At 49.4% G+C, this 25,377-nt stretch overlaps 1 protein-coding gene across 2 annotated transcripts in view; it reads right to left on the bottom strand.

Annotated features, from left to right (window-relative positions):
* Nucleotides 1–10,740: 10,740 nt before the first annotated feature.
* Nucleotides 10,741–25,377, bottom strand: part of Sars (seryl-tRNA synthetase) — a 17,349-nt gene continuing 2,712 nt past the window's right edge. The window contains exons 2-12 of one of the 2 annotated variants that reach the window (XM_013516442.1): nt 22,382–22,452; nt 19,380–19,460; nt 18,081–18,239; nt 16,968–17,111; nt 15,903–16,058; nt 13,688–13,909; nt 13,003–13,132; nt 12,574–12,731; nt 12,261–12,302; nt 11,468–11,597; nt 10,741–11,164 (exon numbers count right to left, since the gene is read on the bottom strand). In XM_013516442.1, coding sequence (XP_013371896.1) covers nt 11,007–11,164; nt 11,468–11,597; nt 12,261–12,302; nt 12,574–12,731; nt 13,003–13,132; nt 13,688–13,909; nt 15,903–16,058; nt 16,968–17,111; nt 18,081–18,239; nt 19,380–19,460; nt 22,382–22,452 — 1,451 coding nt within the window. In that variant the 3' untranslated portion in view covers nt 10,741–11,006. The remainder of the gene's footprint in view (nt 11,165–11,467; nt 11,598–12,260; nt 12,303–12,573; nt 12,732–13,002; nt 13,133–13,687; nt 13,910–15,902; nt 16,059–16,967; nt 17,112–18,080; nt 18,240–19,379; nt 19,461–22,381; nt 22,453–25,377) is intronic. The other variant, XM_005388851.2, reaches the window with a different exon arrangement.

The following is a 25,377-nucleotide window of genomic DNA, read 5'->3' as shown; positions in this document are numbered from 1 at the left end:
AATGTTGTGAAGGGCTCTCAGAGACCAATCCCCAGTCATACAGCTCTTGAGAGGCTTGGCTGCTGTCCCCTTCCACAGAACTCCGGGCAAACTGAGCTCCCCCGCCACCCCCACCCCCAACACAGCCTCCCTCAATCCCAGAGACACCCAGCGAGAGGTCATGAGGCCCCACACCACTCCTCAAGTTTGTGCTTTGACCAGGATGCGTTTTTGGGGTCCAGTTGCTGGTCAAGATGACTCCAACCTCTGTGTGTGTGTTGCGGGGGTATGCTAGGGATTAAGCCCAGGGTCTTTGTGCATCTTTGGCCTCTTTTGATTTTTTATTTTGAGACATAGTCCAACTAAATCACCAGGTTGTCCAAGCGAATTTGTAATCCTCCTGCCTCAGCCTCCCAGAGTTCTGGGCTTGTGTATGCCACCATGCCCCTCTCCCCAGCCTCATCTTGACCTCACTTGTGCTTTTCAGACGGAGGGGACCTGGAAGGCCCAAAGCAGTAGACACACTAATAATACTAGATTAAGAAGCCCAAGTGGAGCTGGGAGTGGTGGAACACACCTGTGAGGCTGAGACAGGAGGATTGAAAGTGTGAGCTCAGCCTGGGCAATTTAGTGACACAGTGAGACCCTTATTTCAAGATATAGCTCAGTTTGAAAGCCCTGGGTTAAGTCCCCCATATTGGAAGGGGGAAAAAAAAAAGCCCAGGGAGGCCAGGGCAGCGGGGAGGGCAGCCTTTCCTCGGTCCTAGACCAGCGACTTGCCCTGCCTGTGAGCCCTCTGTCTGGAAGAACGGCCCCTTGCCTTCTCCTTCCTCCCTGTCAGTGGTCAGCTCCTATCCCCTTCCTCCCATCCACAGCTTTGAGAGAGCAAACAGCCCTGTCCCGTGCGCAGGGCTCCGGAGTTCATCACAGAGCAGACCCACAGGACTCTCCCTTGAAACCTGCCACTCCTGAAGCCACCAAGAGGAAGAAAGAGCCAAGCAGGGGAGGCAGAAGGCGATGCAGGAAAGGCTTCCTCTTGCAGCAGAGGCCCTGGCCAGCTGGTAGGACAGCGGCGGGCCCTGGGGCGAGGCCAAGACTTTCCTCCTGCTCCACACACTCCAGCTGTGTGACTCTGGTCAGTGTCCTGTCGTATAAAATGAGAGGGTTGAATAAAGAAAATAATTCTCCTGGCTGGCCTGGCACTCATGATCCCCTTATCCTAGCCTCCCAGGTGCTGGGATTACAAGCGCGTGCCACCTCACCCTGCTTTTATTCCCCAATAGTATCGGAACTAGAAGGACAGACTGCCAAGCATAGATGAGTAGTACTTCTGGGATGAAGTGGGGGTGAGGGCCTTGCCTCCCCCTGCACTCCCAACCAAGAAATTCCTGGGCTGCTCTGTACATCTTGAGGATCTGCAGAGATCCAGTCGGAAAAGTGTTCGATCGAGTGTTCCCTTCCAACACTGCCCTGGAGTCGCAGGTGTGGTGGGACCCACCTTGCTCGGGCAAGAGAACTCCCAAGGTATCACATAGTGATGCCAAGCGGGAGAAACCTTTCTCCCCGGGAAACTATAAGAGGGTTTGGGCTGTTCCAGGCAATGGTGAGTGAGCCGGATAGAGAAAAAAGAGGGCTAGGAAGAGGACCCCTGGCTCAGGGGCCTTCCCTGCCCTTTGGCCAAAGATGAGCGTTCTTCCGGACAAGGCCAAGGGCAGCACTGGAGATGGAGGGATGGCTTAAGCAGCTCCCACGGGGCTCTGTAGCCTGATTTGGGAGCATCTATCTAGGGGCTGCGTGGGCATTTTGCTCTTCACCTAATAGCCATGTAGTGCTGAGAATGCTTGAAAATTATACCATCTGTTAATTATCCTTTGGATTGGGGTTGGGTAATGAGACTTGTTTCTGATGAAGGCCTGAGCCAACGCACGGAGAAACTGCCGCTTCCTGTTCATCTGTCTCCCTTTGTAGCTAAAGACTTCCGGGTAGCAGAGAGGGCAGCCTCAGCCCTGGATCATGGGATGTGGTTCTGGAGCCCAAGCAGGGGTTGGCAGGGAAGGAAGATGTGGGAACCAGAGCCCCCTCCAGGGCAGTGGCCTTTCTGTCTGAGGCAGTCAGGCTGGAGGATTCGAGAAACCCTTCCCTGCATCTCCAAGCAAATAGCACCTAACCTCCTCCTGGCCTCAGCCTGGGGGCACAGGGTGAGAGTTGCCTCCTCCTGCACTCTCACTCCTCCGGCTACTTCTGTCTCCCAGAAACGGAAAGGAAACTTCCAAGCTTATCTGTGCCACTGCTGGTCATAAAACCAAGAAGAGTGCTGTGCTGAGACCCCCCAAGGGAAGGAAGGAGTGCTTGCTAGCTGGGACTTTCCAGCTGGGCGGAAGCTTGAGGCCTCCTCCTACCTGGAGGAAAACCAACAGCTCAAGGCCCTGGAGTCTGTTAAAAAGGAACTTACTCTTCATTGGAGGCTACGGGAGAAGGTGACCTGCTAAGATGGCCCCGGGGTTCTCCTCCAGCTCCGATGGGCCTCCCTCACCCACGGTGCTTCCCAAGGGTCCCCTCGGCCTGTGGGGAACATGCCCGTGGATAAAGCGTGGCTCTGGCACTCAACTGAATGGGGAGCTTGGCAAAATGCTCCAGGAGCAACTGAGACAGAAAAGATTAAAGGAATTCAGAATGAGAGCGAGAGAGACAGAGAGAGACAGAGAGAGACAGAGACAGAGACAGGGAGAGAGACAGAGGTCTCAGAAGACTTCCTAAAGGAGTGGGACTCCAGCGGCATCTTGAAGAGTCAGGAACAGCATTCCTGCCAAGAGGAACTGATCAATAAAATTACTGAATGTCCAGGTTAAGCATCTCCTCTGGGGTTACACAGCTGCAGTCTAAAGCCAAGCAATCTGGCTCCAGAATCCGAGCTCCTAAGCAGTGTACTATGACTGAGTGAAAGGAAAGAATGAAATGTGAGTGTCACCTTGGCTGGAACTAAGCTGGGGTGGATCTGTCGTGGCCCCATGCACTGAAGGGGCGGACAGGGGCCACATCAGGAAGAATCAGGTGAACTCTGTCATGGGCCTGAAATTCTGGAAACAGTGGCCTGCTGGGGAGGCACAGTGGGGAAGGAGGCCGCTGATGGAAAAGGTCAGGGTGACTTTGATGGGCGGGCAGGGCAGTTTCTCTGGCAGAAGAGGATGGTGGGGAGAGGCCCTGGCACCTGGTCCCATTTCTAGACTGAGTTCTGCTTTAACACAAAACTGGGACAAAAGAACCTGGCCTTGTGGGCTGAGTGGAGCAAAGGGACCAGGTCCCGGCAGTGAAGCAAGCCAGACACCCAAGTGCCTTCAGTCCGCACTCGCCTGCGTGCTCAGCCTGTGGCCCCCAACTTCCTTCCCAGTGGGAGGGTGCACGGAGCAGGTGGCCCTGTCTGATTCCAGCTCTGAGAGAAGAGTTCTTCATCCGGGTTCTGTGGATTCTTCAGGTTGTTCCCTCTCCAAAGCAGTCTCCACTCAGAAGCCAAATACAGATCCTTCCCAACCTACAATGGGGTTATGTCCTGATAAACCCATAATAAGTTGTAAACAATGTAAGTGGGAAATGCACTTAATGCACTTAGCCTCGAAAAATACCTTACTGTAGCCCAGGCAACCTTAAACATGCTCGGAACACTGACATTAGCCTTCAGTTCTCCAAGATCATCCAACGCAAAGCCTATTTTATGATGAGGTTGCGTATTTCATGAAATTTATTAAATTCTTTAGTGAATGTGAAAAAATAGAATAGCTGTATGACTATATTTTCATACCATCATTGAAATTGAAAAATTGTGTAAGTCGAACCATTGTATGTTGGAGACTGTACTTTATAAAAATTAATATACAGGCTGGTGATGTTAGTTGGGTGGAAGAGTGCTTGCTTAGCCTGTATGAGTCCCTGGCTTCAACCCCTCTAAAAAAGGTATACGTATATTATGCCTCTGTCTTGATTCCTGGCAGCAAAAGGGTGAACACTCTTCGGCGTGTGCTCCCACTAGGCTGTCCCCCATAGGGCCAAGCAATAGGGCCAAATTTCTGAAACTGTGAGCCAAAATAAACCTTTCCTCATCAAGGGGAAGGGGAGTCTGATAAATATTTTTGTAGGTTCAAAAAATCTCTTGCTGGGCGTGGTGACACATATACGCCTGTAATCCCAGTCTGCTTGGGAGGATGAAGCAAAAGAACTGCAAATTCCAGGCCAGCCTGGGCTATCTAGCAAGACTGTGTCAAAGAAAAAGAGAAAAAAATCAAAACAAGACCAAAAAAAATGACAATATTTAAAAAAAAAACCTCTTGCCTTCAATCTCTGGTACCACAGAAATAATAATAAAAGATAACAAATGAAAACAAATCTGCATGTGTAAAGCCCTGTATCAATCCCCAGCAATGGAAACAGCAACAACAAAAACTCTTACAATTTTTTCCATTTTGAAAATGTTCAAACATTCAGAAAAACTGAAAGAATAGTATACTAAGCCAGGTTAGTCCTAGTTGTTTGGGAGGTCCCAGAGCTGGGAGGATTCCTTGGGCTGGGAAGTTCAAGATAAGCCCGGACAACACAAGTGTTCACTGATGCTCTGCTTTCTCTCTTACAGCTTCCAGAGAATGGCATGGGCGTGAAGGGCCAGCATAACAGCAACCCATGCCCCTGAGAGGCAGGGCCCCAATGCTCCCAGAACCCACAGGGCCTCTGCCCTGGCCTCAGCCGGGAGCATGGATGACAGCTCCTGGGATTGTCTAATAGCCAGTGGAATCCAAATTCCTGCCTCTCGTTCTCAAACCAGGAGTTTATGTATTATATTAGCTCTTATGCCACATTAATTTTCTTTCTTTGCTTTTCTTTCTTTTTTTTTCTTTTCCTTCGTTTTTGATGGCACTGGTTGATAAATCCGGGCCAGTTATCCTGTTGAGCCAATAGGTTCTGGGCTTAACCCTGGCAGTGTCCTTCACAGAGTAACATTATGAAATCTTACATCTGAACACGTTGCTGCCTTTCTGAAAACCCTGGGCTGGGCTTCCCTGCTGCACCTTGGATGCAGCTCAAGTTTCCTGTTCTGATCCACCAACCCCACTTGGAATGGCCCTGCCTCTTCTTATTTCTCTCCCTTTGCTCTGTTCTGGACACCCTGGCTTCCTTCCGCTGGTTGAACATAGTAGTCTTAAGGCCCCTCCTTCATGTATGGCAATTTGTAATTACATAGAGTGTGTCCTTGTACATTTACTTGGCTAACAGCTGTTTAACCCACTGGCAGTAAGCTCCAGGGCTGGGGAGAACAAATTGTGTCTCAAATACCCAGTAGCATGGAACCTGACACATAGAAAATATTGTTCAAATGAGTACATCGGACGTGGATGGACGGACGGATGGGTGGATAGCTAGATGGGTGGGCGGATGGCACAGAGGAGTGAACAGGTGACCTTGCACACCTGGAACTTCCATCTAACGTCTCCCGGCTGTTCTGCAGGAGTCTTTGAACTCATTTGCTTGAACCACAAACTGGATTTCCAAGGCCAGTTGCTACTTGATGTCTAAACTGCTACACTTTCTTGAGAGTGTGATTAAAAATGTCATTGATGCCTTATCCCTCCGGTAGGTTCAACCCACTGTGCCAATGAGTAGCTTAAAAGGCCTCACACTCCTTGGTGATGTATAGTCCACCTGTGATCCAGCTGAGAACATTTTTGGTCGTTGAACACAGAGGGGAAGAGGCAGACCCTGGGGCTGAGCTTCAAGCAGCAAACCCCAGAGCAATATCTGTAATAACTTAGTTAAGGCTGTCAGAGCAGGCCAAAGAGGGAGCCCCTGCTGTACTTTGGTCACAGGGCTGGGTGGCCAGGTGTGAGAGGTACACAGATGGAGGAGACCCCAGCTCTGGCCTCAAGGGGCAGTTAGGCTAATACAGAGACAACTGCTGCCACTGGCGATAGTCGTTAATACTTTTGTGTGGGGTGGAGGAGTTAGGAAGGCTTTCTAAGGGAGGTGGCATCTGAACCACCTTGAAGAGGGAGGAAGAGTTCCAGACATGCAGGAGGCAAAGGCGTGAGGGCAGAGGGAGGCGTGTGAGCAAATAATGAAGGGACATGATCTGTCTTAGTGCTGGGAGACAGGAGGAAACAAGGCAGGTGGAATACAATGGCCCGGTGGGAACCAGCAGAGCAGGGCTGGGGATATAGCTCAGGGGCAAGCGTGAGGTCCTGAGTTCGACTCCCAGTACCAAAAAACAAAATAAAATAGACATGCAGAACCAGCAGAGCAAAAATCCCTCAAGTTTGGGCAGGGGCCACATTTTGATGAACATGGATTCTGGCTGAGAAATCTGGGCTTTTTCTAATTCTTTATTTTGGTGCTCAGGACCTTGTGCTTCCCAGGCAGGTGCTGTGCCACTGAGCTACATTCCTGGCTGGGCTTTTAAATTGAGGGACCTTTTCATTTTTTTATTTTTGGTACCGAGGATCAAACTCAGGACCTTGCGCTTGCCAGGCAGGTGCATGTGCCGCTGAGCTGTATCCCGGCCCTGAGGGACCTTTAAGTATTCCTGCACAGAGGAAGGACGGGGCTGAGCCGTCCAGTGGCTGCTCTGCACTTCGGCACTGAGGCTGTGCCCAGGGGAGAGGCTGGGCGGCTGGCCAGCAGCGAGGCTGAGGATCTGGCTGCCCAGGGCAGATGCCACCGAGGAAGATTCAGTGGGGCTGTGGCACAGACCCACGGGGATGCAGAGGAGTCCAGGGTGACTTCCACGTGTATGTTTGGGGTGAATCCTGAAGGAGTGTCAGGAATCAGATAAGGCCTTAGACTTTGGACTGTCGGGCTTTTAGATCCTAGTGGAGATGCTCAGCGTGCCTGTTGGGGTGGCTGAGATGCAGATGAGCGAGCTTGGGGGCCCCCCACGAGGGGACAGGAGCGTGCCTGAGGGAAAGGCAGCAGAGCCCGGATGCCCAGGGAAGCAGCATGTAGAGTCAGGTGCCATCTTCTTTCCCTGCCTGTTTCTCCAGCCTCAACTCAAATCTTCCTGGGCTGCACTCCAGCCATCTGGGCAGCCCTCCTCCTTATCCAGGGTGCTCGCTCTGAGGGTGTGGAGACCGCGGAAGGCGGGACAGGAATGCTGCAGATGAGGTCGCAGAGCCCCTGGGTGCCCGCCGCCGCAGACGAATCTCCCCGAGGGAAAGGGCCAGATGGGATGGTGGTGTGACGGAAGAGGGAGGCCTCCAGGTGCCGCTGGATGAGGGGCCTGGGTACCGGGGGCGGGGGGCCGCAGGGAGGGGCCGGCGGGGAGAGCCCTGGCAGAGCGAGGGCTCAGGGCACGCAGAATGGAGGGGAGGGCCAGGGTACGAGGAGCCAAGAGCTGGTTTTCAAGGAAAAGGAAAAAAAATGTTTTTTCATTCTGAGTTAGGATGGAAGGAACAGATGACTGCTATTTTCAACGACAGCTTGATTCTTCAGTTTCTCCAGAGCTTACAAGACAAGTCTCCCAGGAGGGCCACACCATCTTATCAGTAATTTGCACCTCCATAAAAATAATTTCGCAGACCGTTTCTGACAGTAGGTCTGTGTCGGAGGATGGAAACCGCCCCTGAGCAGGGCCAGGGGAGGAGCTCCAAAATGCAGGGCTTGCGAACCAGCCAACGGGAGCAGCTGAAAAGAGAACCTTCCTCTCTAGAAAAGGCCTTCCTCAGAGGTCGCTGGGACCCCTACCTCGGCCTGAAGGTGGAGAAGTGGCACCCAGGTCTTCTTTCCTGGCAGGTCAAGGGGAGCTGCACCTTGCTGGGGTTCTGCAACCAGAACTGCCTGCAGTGCCTCGAGGGGGGGGGGGCTCTTAAAAGGGCAATGTCAGAGGCGGCGGCCCAACCAGGGCCTGGCGCAGCTGAGGCTGCAAGGATGCCGCCGCCCCCCCACTATCTGGGAGGAGCTGTTGGGGAACCCCATGCCGGCAGGTGACTGGGAAAGGAGCAGGCCCCTCATCCTGGCACAGGCTCGGACTTGCAGCACATTTCTCCGGGGCCCATCCCTACTCTGCCTGTCAGACTCATCCTGGGAGAGCAGCCAGGGCTGCCCCGGGCCCCCCGTGGGAGGTATGGGGGTTGGGGAAGAGGTGCTTTCAGGACCCCGGGTAAACCGGAAGAGCTTCCGGTGGAGAAGACCAGCACAAGTCGGAGAGTCAGCTCCCAGGACAGCGGTGTCAGTGTAGGAGTATTCAGCTGGGTCCCCATACAGTTTGAGAGTCTGTCTCCCGAGGCCTGGCTTCAGGGGAACTGCTGTGGAAGAGGCCGGACAGCAGATACCGGGTCCCCAGCGCCTCCTCTTGCCTGCAGCACCCAGACGCGCATCTTGTGCCCTGAATTCCTGGGTGTGGGAACCAAGGCTTTGTAAGGGACCCAGGGCTCTGACTCACCCTGTCGGGCCTCTGGGGGTTGTTTGCTGAGGTAACCTGGGTAGCTGAGGTTGGAGATGGGGCAGGTCAAAGTGCCAGGGATGAGGGCATCAGCCGAGGGTTGTGAAGGCAAACCTAGGGCGGAGCCGGTTACTTGGGCCGGTTCCCAGCCCTCGGCTTCCAGGTGGCTCAGCCGATCCTAAACAAGGCTTGCATCAGCTCCAGCCGCTGCCTGTGGGAGAGGAGTCTGGCTTTTAGCTCACTCGGAGGAAGGTGAGCCACACCTTTCCCAATAGACAGTTCTTTGAAAGCAGGGACTGTAGCCCATTCTTTCTGGGTTGTAAATCTCCCAGTGGTGCCTGGCGCAGGGTCAGCGCTCAATTACTGACTGCATACCCACCTGCCAATGTGTTGTTTTTTTCCTTTTGGGGCACCAGGGATTGAATCCACAGGTGCTGTACCCAGGCTAAAGCCCCAGCCTTTATTTTTTGAGACAAGGGTTCGCTAAGTTGCCCAGGCTGACCTCCCAACTTCTGATCCTCCTGAGCCAGCCTCCTGAGTAGCTGGGATTACAGGCATGCGCCACCTTGCCCAGTTCAGTGTTCTTATGTATGACCTGCGGGGAGCAACCTCAGCCATGTCACTGTGACCCTAACTACTATTAGTTTTCTCTCCTCTGGCTTCAGGAAGCAGGGCATGCATGTTCTACTAACAGACAAGTTGGTCCACACAGTACTCCTGCTAGCCAGGCAGGGGTTCACACAAAGAGCCTGCACAGGGCAGACAAGCACCGCTGGCACAGCTGGCCCAGGCGGCATGGCTGCTCAGATCAGGAGGATCTGAGCTGTACAAAGGTGCAGTGTCAGGCTCCAAGTGCAGCCAGCTCCAGTAAACTAGCCAGGTGAGGTAGCCCGCTGGTAAATGGGAGGCAAGAGTCAGGCCCAGGTGCCCGGAGGCTCAGAGCCCCCAGCTCTGCCTCCCCAGAATGGTCTGGGCCCTGGAGAAAAGCAAAGCTTTCTGCTGATGGGGAGGTCACAAGCACAAGGGGCCAGTGCTGAGGCAGGGAGGCGCTGTGGAGCCCTCCTAGGCTAGGGCTAATGGGGGCCGGTGTTCTCCATGCAAGTCACTAACGGGCTTCTAAAATGGAGTCGGTGTGGAGCAAAAATAGCCTCCTGCTCTCTGTGTAAGCTGGTTTTCTTTAAATAGTTGAAGCTATAGGAACGTGAATTTCTGTCCTGAATTACAAACAGAAGCAGCTTGCCCTTCTGCCCTCTTACTCTGGCTTTGTTATCCTAGAACTGAGAGCTAAAGGCTGTTTGTGGGTCCCTAGCTGGCACTGCGGGGAAGGCAAGAGAGCCGCTGTGGTCATCCTTTTGGCTGCCCCAGTTTTGATCGAGTGTCTGCGTGCAAGATGAATAGGATCAGCCCCCAGTGGAAAACTGGCCTCTTTCCTTAGTACCAGCTCCAGTAGGTCCAGGGAAGTTGTTATTTAGGGACTAAGGAAGCTGAAAGGAGCTGATGGCGATAAACTAGGTTTACTCCAGCTCCCAACCTTCCAGAGAAATGACAAACACACAGCAGCACTGGGGAGCCAGGACTTCTACCTGGCCACTGGCCCATCTCCCCGTCCTTTTGCCTTCCATAATGGGACAGGTATAATCACGTCCCCACCCTACCTTCTGGGACCAGCACAAAGATAAAAGGGATCACCCGGAGGAAGTACTTTAACCTGCCAGGAGAGAAGCCTTAGACTAACACAAGGTGTCATTACAGTCGAAGGTTGTAGATGGCAGATGAAAGGCAGTAAATAAAGGAGGAGCGCGAGTATCATGCTCTCCAGGGGAAAGTACATGGTTATTAGGGCAATACTGGGAGCTCCTGGGAAGGATTAGACGTTCTTCCCGCACCCTTCTGCCCTGCCAGCCATCTGGAGCTCTTGGAGTAGCAGCACTGGATGGTCAGTAGTCAGCTGCTAAAAAGGCCCTGACCCATGGTCTGCAAGCTTTGGGCTCTTTTGGATTAAGTCAAGCCCCACCCACTTCAGTGCCTCACAGCACCCCTCCCTTTCCTCGGAGCCTTTCCGAGGGAACACAAGAGCCAGGAAGCTTCACACCAGTTCTGCTACGCTGTTCCTGCCACACTTTTTTCGGCAAGACAGAATTTATATGGGATCTGGCCCTGCACGTTTGTGTGTCCAAGGCTCTAGGTTTTCACTTCCTCTTTGAGCCTTTATTACATCTACCCATCGTGTACCTACTCACTTCCCTAGCTGCACCCACTGCCCGAGAGGCTTCGACTCACTTAGCAGAGCCTTGTTTGGAACAGAAAGCAGGGTGTGGCCCGGGGGAAGTGTCAGAGACAGGGTGAAGCCTCAGGGAGAAGACTGAGGAAGAGCCGGAAGCCCTCCCCAGAGATGCTTTATTCCATGGTGTCAGCAGTCATCAGTGGTGGGCCCCAAGCCCATGCGAGGGGACAGGAACACACGCGCTGTGCACGGCAGGCGATTCCTGCTGGCGGTGCAGTCGGATGGGCAGGGGGATGAGCAGGTGCTTGGCCATCCTGCTCCCGGGAAGCCTCTGGGATGATCCCAGTAGACAGAAACAAAGCCTGGCAAACTGGGAGGAAGGAATGTTCAGGCATCGGTGACCTCCATGCTCTGCAGCCGGTTTTCCAGGGTGACATCTCTCATTGCCACTTTCTTTTTGCTGCCCTCGTGTTGCTTCTTCTGCTTCTTTGATGGCTCCTGGTCAATGGGTGCCGGCTTCACAAAAGGGATCAGTTCCTGGAGCCCTGGGAGAGAGGAGCCAAGCAAACGACCTGTCACTTCTCAGACTGTCACAGCCCAGGACCCCTTTGAACGAAAGGGTGCCCATACCAGGACCCAGCTTTGGCCAATCTTTTCTCCTTATTCTGAGAATAAGGAAGAACTTGAGTCTTGGCAGAACTTGAGTCTCACACCTGCACTGCCCACACCAGAGAGCAGGCAGCTACTTGAGCTGGGTTCTGATCTGCCAAGCTGGTAAAAGGGGCCGATAACTCACAGGAGTGAGAAAACAGAGAGGAGAGGCAGAGGAGCCGAGTCAGGAGTTGTACCTGGCGGCATGAACTCCTTCAACTTCTCAGGCACGATGATACCCTTCTCTGTCTGGTAGTTCTCCAAGATGGCGCAGATGGTCCGGGTGGTGGCACACATCGTAGCGTTGAGCATGTGGACAAATTCCACCTGAGAAGACAGGGTCCCAGAGGGAAGTGAAAAACCCTCGGCTAATCTTACTGATGACCAGGAATCATCCACTTGGCCAGAAAGACCCCAGCTACAATCATCCACAGCAAAATGACTCTAGTGCCGGGCCTGGTGGCGCATGCCTGTAATCTCAGCACTCGAGAGGCTGAGGCAGGAGGATCGTTACGAGTTCAAGACTAGCCTGGGCTACAAAGGGAGCTCAAGGCCAGCCTGAACTGCATAGCGAGACCCTGTCTCAAAAAAGACCAAAAAAAAAAGGACTATCTATTTTCAACTTTTTTAAAAATTTTTTTTTTGAGACAGGGTCTTGCTATGCAGTTCAGGCTGGCCTGGAACTGGTAGTGATCCTCCAGCATCAGCCTCCCAAGTGCTGGGATTATATGTGTGCACCACCACACCTGGCCATTTTCAACCCTTTAAATAAACTGGAATTCTGTTTAGTATTCACTGCCTATTAGATTACTCTGGTTAATCTAGACAGATTCCTCACGTCTGTATGAGTGAAATGTGGACGTCCCATGATTCGAGGAGAGCTGGCACGAAGGAAGCAAACACCCGCTCAGCCCCTGCTCTTGACCCATGACAAGCCCGGCTCAGATCGGGGCCTCAAGACGGGGTCTGATAAATAGCTGACCAACTGACCTTCTTGGGCGAAAAGAAGGGAGACACTGCCACAAAGTTGTTCTGTGTAGATAAACAAAGATTATTCCTTCTCAGGAGTTAAGAAAAACACAGCCAAAAAGACAAGAGCTAGAATGACCTTGTAGAATAGGGCTCGCCTCAGGCTTCTAAGGGAACCCAGCCCTGATTCAGAAGTCATGTCCAGATTTCCTTTTTGGTCCGGATTGAGCAGCTCAGATTTTCCTATGATGCTGAGAACCACTGTGCTCCCAGGACAGGACAGGCGTGCCCTGTGCCGAAGGCCCCGCTGCCCACCTCACCCGGGGCCACCTACCTTGTCCATCATCTTCTTGGTCTGCCCGTATCGGATTCGGAGCCGGCGGGCCTGGTAATCCGTACAATTAGAACAGGAGACTAGCTCGCGGAAGGCTCCTGAGCCTGGAAACCAGGCCTCCAGGTCGAGCTTCTTACTGGCAGCATGATTCAAAGAACCTGCAGGGAAAAACACACAGGACTCAGGAAGGAGGGGTGCTACTTCGGCAGGCCGAGCTCCAGGGAGCCGGAGGGATTCTTCTCAGCTTGTCCCCAGGCGTGAACCTCGCTCAGGTCTTTTCACCGCGTGGCAGCCCGGGTGAGAAGGGTGTGGCATGCTAATGAACCTGGTAACGAGCTGGATCTCCAGCTCTCTGTGTGGCAGTGCAGCCGGCGCAGGCAGTGTCTGTGGATGTGGGAAAGGGAGGCTGAGAAGACAGGGGACCCCTACCGGAGACAATATTCACGATGTGGTAGGGGATCCCCAGAGACTGGTAGAACTCTTCTGCGGTGGCAATCATCTCTTCAAACATCTCCCAGGACTTGTTGTCGAGCGGCGACGAGTACACGAACTGTTCGATCTGCGGCAGGGCCGGGGAGACAGGGACGGCAGGGCACGTTAGTAAACTGCAGAACTGAACAGAGACTGCCCGGCAACACAAGACGTCATCCCTAGGCCCCCAGCAGGGGGATTCACGTCCAACTAGGCTGGCCCGCACAGCAAGGACACCAGCTTGGCAGCCACCAGGGACTCCGTCTTTGCCAGCTGCTATGCCAAGTGATTTCCCCATGCCGCCTTCTCCCACACAGTTGGCCTAGTAAGGTGGAGACCATCATCCTCTTTTTACAGAGGCAGAAACTGAGCACAAGAGGTTAAGCAACTTGTCCACGGTTAGAGACAGGCAGTGTGCAGTCAGCATTTGGACTCAGGCAGCTTGGTTCCAGTCTGTACTCACAGCTGCTTTACCCTGAGCTTACCAGGCTCTTCCCCACAGAAAAAGTGCCAGAGATGACAGGCAAAGCTGGAGGGAGCCAGGTTGGGGCTGAGAACACCGACGCTGCGACCAGGCCCTCCTGAGACCGTCTGAGCAGGGAGACACAGGCTCCTACTCCCTACTCTGTGGCCTTCTACTCACCTTCTCAAACTGATGGACTCGAAAGATGCCACGGGTGTCGCGGCCGTGGGAGCCCACCTCCTGGCGAAAGCAGGTGGACAGGCCGGCATACTTGATGGGCAGATCCTCTGGCCGCAGCCACTCGTCCCGGTGTAAGGCAGCAATGGGCTGCTCCGAGGTAGCAATCAGGTATTTCTCATCGTAGGAGTTGTCATCAGACTTTTCACTGCCTTTGCCAATCACCTGTAGGAGGAGAGACCTATGCCAGGTAAGACTGAGGGAGGACACAGCCCGTTTAAGAAACTGCAGGAAAGACATGAATGATAGGGAAAAAATTTTCTTTAGTCTCTGCCTGGGCGTGGGGAGGGAATGTTAAGAAGACAAAGGAGGGAACAGTTATGTCGGATAAGGGGTCCCTGATATCAAAGACATGCAAATTACGGAGATACATTTCGCTTTACTCACCCAATAAAATGGGTGTACTGCCACAGCCTATAATCCCAGAACTCTGGGAGGCTGAAACAGAAGGATCACAAGTTCAAGTCCTGCCTGTGAAACTTAGCAAGACACCGTCTCAAAACAGAAAATAAAAAGGCTAAAGGACTGAGGATGTAGCTCAGCTTAAAGGCTCTGGGTTTACTCCCAGCACTTGGGGATAGATAGACAGATAGATTGATCGATATGTAATATGATATATAGTCTATAGATATATACCTATATCTATAGATTATATATATAATTGCTGACAGATGTGCAAGAAACCTATGTTGTTAAAAAAAAAAAAAACCTATGTTGATTTATAAGGCATTTACTAAGTGGCAAGTCTTTTCAGCATGCAGGGCAAAAGTCTGCTTTCTTGGCACTTAGGCTAGTGGCATTAATTCTTAAAGATTTACTCATGGTGCTGGGCATAGTGGCATATGCCTATAACCCAACACTGGAGAGGATGAGGTAGGAGGATTGTAAGTTCAAGGCCATCCTAAGCAACTTGGTAAGGTCCTAACTCAAAATAAACATTTTTTAAAAGGCTGAGGTACAGCTCAGTGGTAGAGTATCCCTAAATTCTATCTCCACTACCACAAAATATAAACAAATAAACGTAACTTATGTGTTCCACTGAAGAAAATAATGAAAAAAAAAAAAAAAAAAGCTACAGACTAGGGGCTGAGACTGCTCGCTGTACAGTGCTTGCCCAGCACGGGCGAAGCTCCAGGTTCAATGCACAGAATGGGGGCTGGGGCGGGGAGGAGCCACAGGTAGGATAAAGCTGACCGTATCATTTATTTTTAGGAAGCTCCCTAAACATTCAACACAGGGAGTGCTGACAATCCACAGCTATGTTGATTTTACACAGCATTATACAGCCAATTATAAACCAGATGGCCCAAACTGCACTTGCTAATAAGAATAAGACTTTTACTTCCAACAGAGTAAGTTTTAAAGGAGAGGGACACGTGAGAGGTAGATTTGCCATGATGGACAGCTCATAGCAGAAACATTCTAAAAAAATTTTTTTGCAGTACTAGGAAATGAACCCAGGGCCTTTGCACTGACCTATATCTCCTGCCCTTTCTTCCTTTCTTTTGAGTCAGGGTCTCATTAAATTGCTCAGGCTGGGCTTGAACTTGCAATCCTCCTGCGTCAGCTTCCCAGAGTGCTAGGATTATTGGCATGTGACACCAAGCCTAGCTCTAGAAATTCTGAGTGGTAACTGGTGTTGTGGTAAGCTGATCAGAATGATAGTCTGAATAATCTCAACTTGCACACTCTGGCTTTCCCTAAGATGGCCGTGGTTGGTGATGAGCCATGAACTAGAAGTCACATCCACCCCAAGTGACTACTGGAAGCTGTAGAAGCTTCCAGTCCTAAGTCAGTAGTGGGAGGACATGGCAAGGGGGCTGGGAGACTGGTATCACTTTCAGCATTTCCCTTTGTCCAAGTACCCAATAAGCACCTGGGGACAAAGTGTGCTCAGTGATATGTATCATACAGACGGCTAGGGAGGAGATGAAAAAGCCTCTGTATCCATACTGTCTACTATGGCCGCACCAATTAAATGTGGCTGTTTACACCAAAAATTTGCTTCCTCAGTCATACAGGCTGATTTTAGGTACTGGATAGCTACAGCTATAGAACGTTTCCACTGCGGCAGAAAGCTGCTGGAAACACTGCTCTGTGTCACTGAAGTGAAGCTTCATAAGTAAGTTATTCTACCAGGCCGCCCCACACTACTTACCTTATAAAGCTCTTCATCAAACTGGCTGAGCTGAGCCACCTCCTGCATGACCTCCTTCCGCATAAAAAAGGGGGTGTAAATGGGGATGTAGTTCCGACTTGCCAAAGTGCGAAGGGCAAACTGGATGAGGGCCTGTTCCAGGAACACCAGGACTCCCTACACGAACAGAGGTACAGCGCTGTTGGTCCTGTCACCATCCCATTCATGGGCTAAAACTTACTCCTGGGGCAACTGGGCCCTACTGTGAGGGACACACCGCAGGCCAAGGAAAGCTACAACTGCCAGGAGCTTCTTGCTCAACACCGGAAAGCCCAGCGGTGTGTCACCCAGGCACCTTGTCCAGAGAATGATCTCTGTTTGTTTATTTTTTTTCTTTGAAGCAGGGTCTCACTATGTAGCCCAGGCTGGCCTTGAACTCACTATGTAGCCCAGGCTGGCCTTGAAATTGTGGGTGATCCTGTCAGACTCCTGAGGGCTGGGGTTACAGGCAAATCGGAGCATTACCTTTAAGAGACCAAAGTAAGGGAAACAGACCATTCATCCAGAGTGCATAGAAGGTTCGCTAAGCTAATTCTTAAAATACGGGGCTCATTTGTAAAGGTAGAGCATACTTAAGTGCACACTATTTTCAAAATCGTTTCACTGTGTCTTTCTGGAAGCCTTCCTTGAATCCACGTGCCTTCTGCCCCAGTTAGCACGGGCCTGTTGCCTCCATCTACCCGTTCTCTAAGCACTCCGGGCCTCCTCAGACCACAAGTTTATCGCACGGGGTTCCGACTCTTTGTTACTTGTCTGACTGTCCAATGACTCGAGTCTCTCAAAGGCAGAGACTGTTCTGATTCAGTCAGCAAAACATACTCATTATGGAGGATCACTGAGTGGCTTTTGTTCTTTGGAATCTGGATAAGTACTCTCTTGCTTTCGAGAGAATCGCATCTAATTGCTACATATTTACAGACAAGCCGCCGTACATGTGGTGGATTTCTGGGCCTTTTAAATATGATAACGATTTTCTCCAATTGTTTTTTAGTTCCTTCTTTACTCCCACTGGGTCCCAGCTCTTACCTTCAGGAAGTACCCGCGACTCCCAGCCACGATGGCCCCCTTTTCGCCTTCGAAGCCATCTACCATCACCACCAGGTCCACGTGAGAGTACTTCTTCCTGACCGTACAGTCACCCCAGATCCTTTCTACTTTGTTGTCTGCATCCTAAAGAAATAAGACCGAGTTACATGATCTCTCAATTCTAACCTCCATCTCTCCGAACTCCACCCAAGAACAACTCAGCCTCGTGAAGCCACTGCTTAAATCAATCACTTGGTTTCGGTTATTGTATACAGTAACTAGCGAAGGGAATTTGCAACTTAACTGAGAAATAATACGTTACAAAGTTCTAGAAGCCATTCCAGCCATGAAATTGGGAATCAGGATTTTCTGCGAGATCTACATTAGTCTCTTGGGCTTTGTTTTGTTTTGTTACCCTTTTAAATGACTCCTTAAAAATCCTGCACCAGGACAACTGGCCCCAGACAGACAATCAGTATCGCCTGGGGTACAGAGGAGAATGTAGATGATTTTTCCAGGCTCTCACTGGTCTCAGGGCCACATGAAGGCGGGCTCAGGCCCCTGACCTCCTAGTCCGCTACGGCTCCATGGCCTCCCGCACACCCCAGCCTGCAGTGAGTTTAACATTCACCAGGGAATGAATGAAAGAGGCACAGATGGGCCCTGCCACGCTGGGGTGTCAGGGAACAAAGACCGGGCTCCCAGCAGCTTTGTGCGGGGAAGAGCCCGCCCAGCAGGGAACTTTTATCATGCAGATTTCCCTTCAACCTGCGGCTTCCCAACAGGGTGTGGGTGAGGGGTTAGGTTGATTTAGCAGATCCCTCCCACAGGACTCGCTGCTACCAGGGGCAACAGGCAGCGGAGGACAGCAGCCCTATTTAGAAGGATTTCTGTGCCAGGAGTCTCCTCCTACCTGCTGTCTCCGCTACTTCCCAATCAGGCAAGGATCTGACTCCTGAAATGCTCAATTGGTGGCAGAGGGAGAGTACAAAGGGCCGCCTGATACAGAGCGCCAGTGTTGCGCAGCTGCCCGCCTCGCCCTCCTCCAGCCCACCCTGCCCCGCCCCTGCGACAGCCACGGAAGGGGTCCTCCTGCTGGGCACCCACGCCTACCTCGTCATTACTGATGGGCACAGAGGGGTGCAGAAGGTTCCCAATCTCTCGAAGATTCTCAAGCCGCTCTGCCTCCAGTTTTAACCGCTCTGCATCACACTTCAGGATGGCTTCATCGATGAGGAGTCGCACTTTTTTGATCTGTGAGACTTTCAGGTTCTGTAAAGGAACAGGCCAGTCTCAGACCGGGGAAATGCGAGTCAAGGACGGAGCAGGAATAAGGGCGGAGCAGGAATAAATTACTGGTGCCCTAACCCTGCAGTTCTCCAGTGACAGCTATTCTGACAGATTTCTTTTTGGTACCGGGAATCAAACTCATGACCTTGTGCTTGCCAGGCAGGTGCTGTGCCGCTGAGCTCTATCCCCAGCCTGTGACAACTGTTCTGGTAACATATATTTCTATTTTTGCAGTGTTGGGGATAGAACTCTGGGCCTCACACAAGCCAGGAAAGTACTTTAACACTGAGCTACATCCCAACGCCTGGCAGCATTTTAAAAATTGAAAATGAAAGCCTTCGAAGAATTGAGATTTGTTTTACCCAGCTAGAGATATATACAGTCTTGCTCTACAAATCCACTGGCATTTTCCTTTGGTGGTGTTTAAGGCAGAGACACATACATTCTGGCCACTGCTACTGCTCCTATAGACCTCAGGAATTTTAATACTGTAGCTCTCCCAAGACAATGTTCCTTAATTTGTACTCTGGACTTTCCTGATTGAACCAATTTAACTTTCACATTTAAATGTTCTCTGGCAAGATAACTTTATTAGGTGCAAGGGACCTTGTCTTAGGCTTATCTTGGGTACCTTACTGCGGATGTTTCAAGTTGTGCTCTCATTTCTTGGGGGAACCTTACAGGCTGGGCTAGACAGGATCAGGTCCCCAAACCAGACCTTTGAGAACAGCCACTCTGTTTATATTCTTAGCTCTAAGAAAGGTTCAGTGATAAAAACACTCGGAAATTACAGCTCTGAGCATACTGTAGGGAATATGTACTGAATTACGGTCAATTCAGAAATTCTTTTACTTTGTGAAGAGGGTAGGAAATGGAGTTACCTAAACCTAACATGGTTCAGTTCCTTTTTTCTTTTCTTCCTACGCCTGGTCTTCCCAGTCCATGTTTCTTCTGTCTGCTGACCACTAAGTACTCAGTACAGAGTACAAGGGGGCCTAGGGACAGTGCCCGGCGGCAGGAAGTCAAGCCTGCCGCAGGGCCGTGTGGAAGTGTTAGCACCTGCTGCCTAGGAATGAAGGCAAAAGAACAGCGACTCCAACTTAGAAAAGGAGGGCAACTTACTGTTAAAATGTCTGCAGTGAGGTCATCGAAATTTAACACGTTCTCGGGAACAGACTCATCGTCTCCCACTGGCTCTTTTTTCTGCAGAAGGAGAAACGCCAACTTGATTAAATGAAACAAAATCTCTGACAGTGCTTTATTAAGCCCATGCCAAATTAATACATAAACTAATCACGAGATGTCCCACGGTGAAGTGCACCAGAACAGGGGCCAAACTAGTAAAGTGAAGGCCAGAAGGCCACATTTCAAGTCTTTATTCCGCTAGTTCCTAGCTTTGTGATCCTGGACAAGTCAATTAATCTACTGGGGTGAGGGAGTTAACATCAAGACCATGAAAAGAAGCATGGCTTCCCTGGACATGGAGAGGATCATGGAGCTCACGAGATAATATACTTGAGATGCTCGCGTGCCACAGGTGGCAGGAGAATCAAGAGCAGGCCCTGAGGGGTGTCCTTGTGCTCTGGCGGAACAAACCCAGCTCTCCGCTAAGGAGGGAGAGTGAATGGACTGATGACTTAGTCTCTGATTTTAGGGAAGTTCCTTAATGTCCTAAGTCTGTTCTCTTACTCCTGAAACAAGACTGATAAAAAAATAAATGTAATACCTGCACTCCAGGTTTGCAGCAAAGATCAAAACCAAAATGAAGTGGTTATGAAAGTATTTGAATACTTGCTAGTGCGGCACAAATTAAAGCACTGCTACAACTATTCCAAGGGACAGCAAGAGTAAAACGACCTAAAGAGCCAGCAATAAGGCTGGGCTTAAGAATGCTATCGCAAAAAAAAAAAAAAAAAAAAAATGCTATCGCAAACTAAAACACTCATTCCCAATTTACTGCTACAAAACACCAGCCAGCTGGGACTGCCTGTGTACGGGACCCAGAGAACATCTGGGCAGGGGTATACGAGGGAATTAACAAAGTACTGGGTCTCTGACCTGCAAATGATTAAGCAACACGAGGAAGAAAACTGCACATTACGGATAATCACAGCTCAAAGTACATTACACACACTGACCCACCCCTCAGTGAGAAGGGGGAGAGGGCGAGGCAAGGAGGCAAATGGGACTGAAAATGATCAAAGTACATTATGTGCATGTACAAATCTGCTAAAATGAAATCCATTCGTTAAAAAGAAAAGTTAAAAAAGAATGTCAAAGAGCTGGCACAATGATACACACTAATAATCCCAGTAGTTTGGGAGGCTGAGGCAGGAGGGTCAGGAGTTCAATTGCAGATTGGGCAATTTAGCAAGATCTGTCTCTAAGTAAAAAATTAGTGGCTGGGTGTGGTGGCGCATGCCTGTAGCCCCAGCCCTTGGGAGGTTGAGGCAGGAGGACAACCATGAGTTTGAGGCCAGCCTGGGCTACACAGTGAGTTCAAGGCCAGCCTGAACTACACAGCAAGACCCTGCCAATAAATCAATGAATACATAAACAAACAAACAAATAAATAAAATAAAATAAAAAGGGCTGGGGGCTGGGTGTGGTGGTGCACGCCTGTAACCCCAATACTCGGGAGGCAAGAGGACTGCCAAGAGTTGGAGGCCAGCCTGGACTCCACAGTGAGTTCAAGACCAGACTGGACTACATAGCAAGACTCAAAAACATGGGGTTGAGAATATAGTTCAGGGCAAAGGCCCTGGGTTCAATCCTCAAACTGTAAAAACAAAAACCTGCCCAAGAGAAGGACGCAGACTATCATGAAGGGTAAGGTGGTAGAAGCCCAAGGTTATCTTTCTGTCATGTTTTTCTTATTGGTTCTGGTTTCAAATTTTTAAAATTTTTTGCATTAGTTTCCAGATATACTTTGTTTTTTTTGCAGTACCGGGGATTGAACTCACGACCTTGTGCTTGCCAGGCAGGCGCTTATGCCACTGAGCTATATCCCCAGCCCCAGTATAACCTTAAATGACCTAGATTGTAGAATGCTCAATTTTTTTTGCCTTTCTCTTGCTTGCTCGCAGTACTGAGATTAAACCCAGGACCATGGGGGCTGGGGATTTAGCTCAGCGGCAAAGCGCCTGCCTGGCAAGCGCAAGGTCGTGAGTTCGGTTCCCGGTACCGGAGAAAAACCAAAAGAAAATAAAAAATAAAAAAAAATAAACCCAGGACCTTCACACTGGGCTAGGGCTACATGCCCAGTCTTTTTAGAGTTTTCATTGTGAGACAGGGACTCTCTAAGCTGCCCAGGTTGGGCTCGGCTAGAGATCCTCTTGCCTCAGCCTCCCAGAATACTGCAATTACAGGCCTAGGCCACCAAGGCCACCAGCTTTCACGTACTTTTAAAACTAGGAGTTAAGGGCCAAGAGGTATTTTTTGAAGAAAAGTTAAAGCCAAGAACTATTTTGGGTACCAAAGCAAAAGATGAGCAGAAATTTAATATTCTTTAAACATCAGGATTTTTGGATAAATGTTAATAACCATTTGCCATTTCCTATATGTCACAAATGTCGAAAAACCACAACATTCTAGGCATTGTGCCAAGTTTCCTACATTTAAAAGAAATTTACTTTTCACAATCTCATTCTATAGGTAAATGTGCTGCCATTTTGCAGATGAGGAAACTGAGGCTCAGAGGTTAACTTGCTTAAAAGTTATGCAGCTAACAGGAGGCCACGGCAAGACACAGGCTACATCTCTGCTTTTTTCAGAAGAAGCAGGACAACACTGGGATAAAAATTCTGAAGTCTGCCAAAAGAAAACCTTCCTGGCGGCACAGGTCAAGCTCAAGAAAGAAATGAAAAGGATGACTTGGTGGAATTAAAATTCCTATTAACAAGAACAGAAGAGCAGATGAATGCCGGTATGGCAGGGAGCTTACCAAAACAGAAGATGCCTCCTAGTTCCCTGCCTCCCTTTCTTTTTAAAATAATATCCCCCCCTGGTAAGAAACTGAGCATCTCACAGAATTAGATGCTGAGTTAGAATTGCAGTGAACATCAGCCAAGAACAAGATCAAACACCTCTGCTCTGGCTCTCAGGCTGTTACTCAGTTCTCTTACCTTCATTTTCTCTCCAATTGTCTTGCTGCATAAATTCTTCAACTTGTTCAAGTTGTCTGCCCGAAATCTGCCTAAAAATAGAGAAGCGAAGAATGTATCAAAGAAACACACTTAAGATACTCCCTGATCATGGCTCTTTGGTACTTGCTACGATTTGGATAATTGTCCCCAAAGGCCTCATGTGTTAAAAGACTTTTGGTCCTAATCTTGGTACTAGTAGTAGGAGGAATCTTTAAGAGGTGAGGGTTGAGGCAGGAGGATCGCTGTGAGTCCAAAGCCAGCCTGAACTGCATAGTGAGACCTTGTCTCAAAAAGACAAAAAAGGGTGTGTGTGGGGGAACCTAGTAAGAGGTCACAGGTTACTGGGCATGCTCTCAAGGGGTGTGGTGGAAATCCATCCCCTTCCTATCTTTCTGTTTTTGCTTCCTGGCCACCAGCACGTTAGCAGCATTCTTTTTTTTTTTTTTTTTTTTTGGTTTTTCTCCGGTACCGGGAACCGAACTGACGACCTTGCGCTTGCCAGGCAGGCGCTTTGCCGGTGAGCTAAATCCCCAGCCCCTGTTAGTAGCATTCTCTATCACACACTCTCACTCTCATTTACTGACTCACCACAGGCCCAAAAGCAACACAGCCAATCAACCATTGACTGAAATTTGCTAAAATGTGAGCCCAAATGGACCTTTCTTCTTCTTAAGATGATAAGGTATTTTGCTACAGTTATGGAAAGCTGATCAACACAGTATAGATCTCAACTCAAGGTCAAAATGCAGGCAGAGCTGAAGGAGCTGCCTCATGAAGTTGTAAAATCTCGGAGCTTTAGAACTCAAGCACAGACCAGTGGGAACTACAGGTTAGCCCCAGCATTTGGAGAGAAGGAAAAAGCAATTCTGAGGTTGAAATATTAAACCATAACATATGATAGCACTTTTAAGTAACACAACTGAGGAATCTGGAAGACACACATAATTATAACCTGCCCAATTATCTTAAGGTTCATTTAAAGATTCTACACATTTATATTTGCTGTACATGGGAATCTAGAAAGGAGGCATATTTCTATTATCATGAAACTGGTTGCTGCATCTGTTAGAAACAGTGAATGCGATTCCCTTTTCACTAATGTCATGCTCAGTAGACAGCACTTTGTGTGTGTGTGAGACAGGGTCTCACTCTGCGGTCAGGCTGGCCTCGATCTCAGCAATCCTCCTGCCTCAGCCACCATGTACACCGCCACGCCCGGCTCAGTTGACAGCTTCGATAATAACTTATTATTCGTAATGTGGATTCCTCCCACTCTCCCTCGCTTTCCTTTCTTCCTTGTTGCTCTCTCTTTATATTGGGGACTGAACCCAGGGAGTGCTGAGCTACATTCTCTGTCCTTTTTATTTTGTGAGACAGGGTCTCAGGAAGCTGCCTTGGCTCGCCTCAAACTTGCATTCCTCTCCCTTCAGCCAAATGAACAGCCCAGATTAACATAGTGGTATTGTAGCTCACCAGTGTGACTCTAAGAACAAAAAGCTGCATCTCTTCAATCTAAGCATTTGGGACAACATGGTAGAAGAAAAGATCAAGCTTCTGAGAGGAAAACTGACGACAAGAAATGGCATTGCACATATACATAACTACTACTTAAGGTTTGTCGGTGAGCTTCTCTCTTGAATGTAGCTTTAAACTTTAGCCCAAAATGCTGTATTTTCTCATTCATTTATTCACACTGACAAAATGATGGAGCTGGAGAACAGGATTAGGGGTTGTCAGGGACTTGATGGAGGACGGGAAAGTGAATGTACTGCACTACAAAGGGACAGCAAGAAAGGTATTTGTGGTGATGGAACAGTTCTACGGCCTGAATGTGCTGGTAGTTAGAAATCTACCCATGGTAAAATCACACAGAAACATACACAGAGAAACACACACATAAGTGCATGAGGAACTGGTGAAAAGTGAGTTACGGTCTGTGGATTGTAACAATGTCAATTGCTTGGTTTTAATATTGCACTAGCTATATAAAATTTATCACTGGGCAAAACTGAGTGAAATATACATAGGAGCTATCTCCATTTTTACAATTTTTAAAATGTCTATTATTTTGAAATAAATTCTCACACACACACACACACACACACACACACACAAAGGTAATACTGTGATAGCTGTTAAGAATATAAAGAAAAAGCCAGGCATGGTGGTACAAGTCCATAATCCTAGCACTCAGGAGGCTGAGGCAGGAAGATCCCTGTGAGTTTGAGGTCAGCCTGGGCTACAAAGGCCAGCCTGAACTGCACAGAAAACCCTGTCTCAAAAACACACACGCAAAAAAAGAGAAAATAAGACAATTAAAAAACATAACAATGCTGAATGTTTCAATAAACAAAGATAATATATTCTTTCATTATTTTTATTGTCACAGCAATATTTTGCAGTTCTCAGTGCAAAGGCCTTAAATGTACCTCCAGGTATCTAATGTCTTGTAATTGTTACTTAAGCATAGAAATTCCTTAATTCTGTCTGTATCTTTCATTTGTGTCTTGTTTCATATCACACCATCTGTAACCTCCAGCATGATGTTGACTGGAAGTAATGAAAAGGAACATCACGTCTTATTCCTAAACTCAGGGGCATAGTATTCTTACTTCATCATTGAGAAAGATGTTAGCTATGTGGGTTTTTTCTACGAAGTTCCTTCTAAATTTGCAACTGTTTTATCATTAACAATTGGCTCTCCATAATAAACAAACCAACGTCAATTCTTGGCTTACATGATTTGCCAACATGCCATGGTAGACACCATAACATACCAAAATTAATGTGAGATGAATCACATACCTAAATGCAAAAGTGGCAAAACTTCTGGAAAAATAACAGGAACTGGGTGTGGTGGCATAAGCCTGTAATGCTAGCATTGTGGGAGGGGAGGGGAAGGAAGGGGAGGGGAGGGAGAGGGAAGAGGAGGAGGAAGGGGAGAGGAAGGGTAAAGAAAGAGGAAAAGGAAAGGA

This window comes from Chinchilla lanigera, unplaced genomic scaffold, assembly GCF_000276665.1.
Source record: "Chinchilla lanigera isolate Chin_1 unplaced genomic scaffold, ChiLan1.0 scaffold00034, whole genome shotgun sequence".
Taxonomy (NCBI): Eukaryota; Metazoa; Chordata; class Mammalia; order Rodentia; family Chinchillidae; genus Chinchilla; species Chinchilla lanigera.
This window is presented reverse-complemented; position numbering and strand designations above follow the sequence as displayed.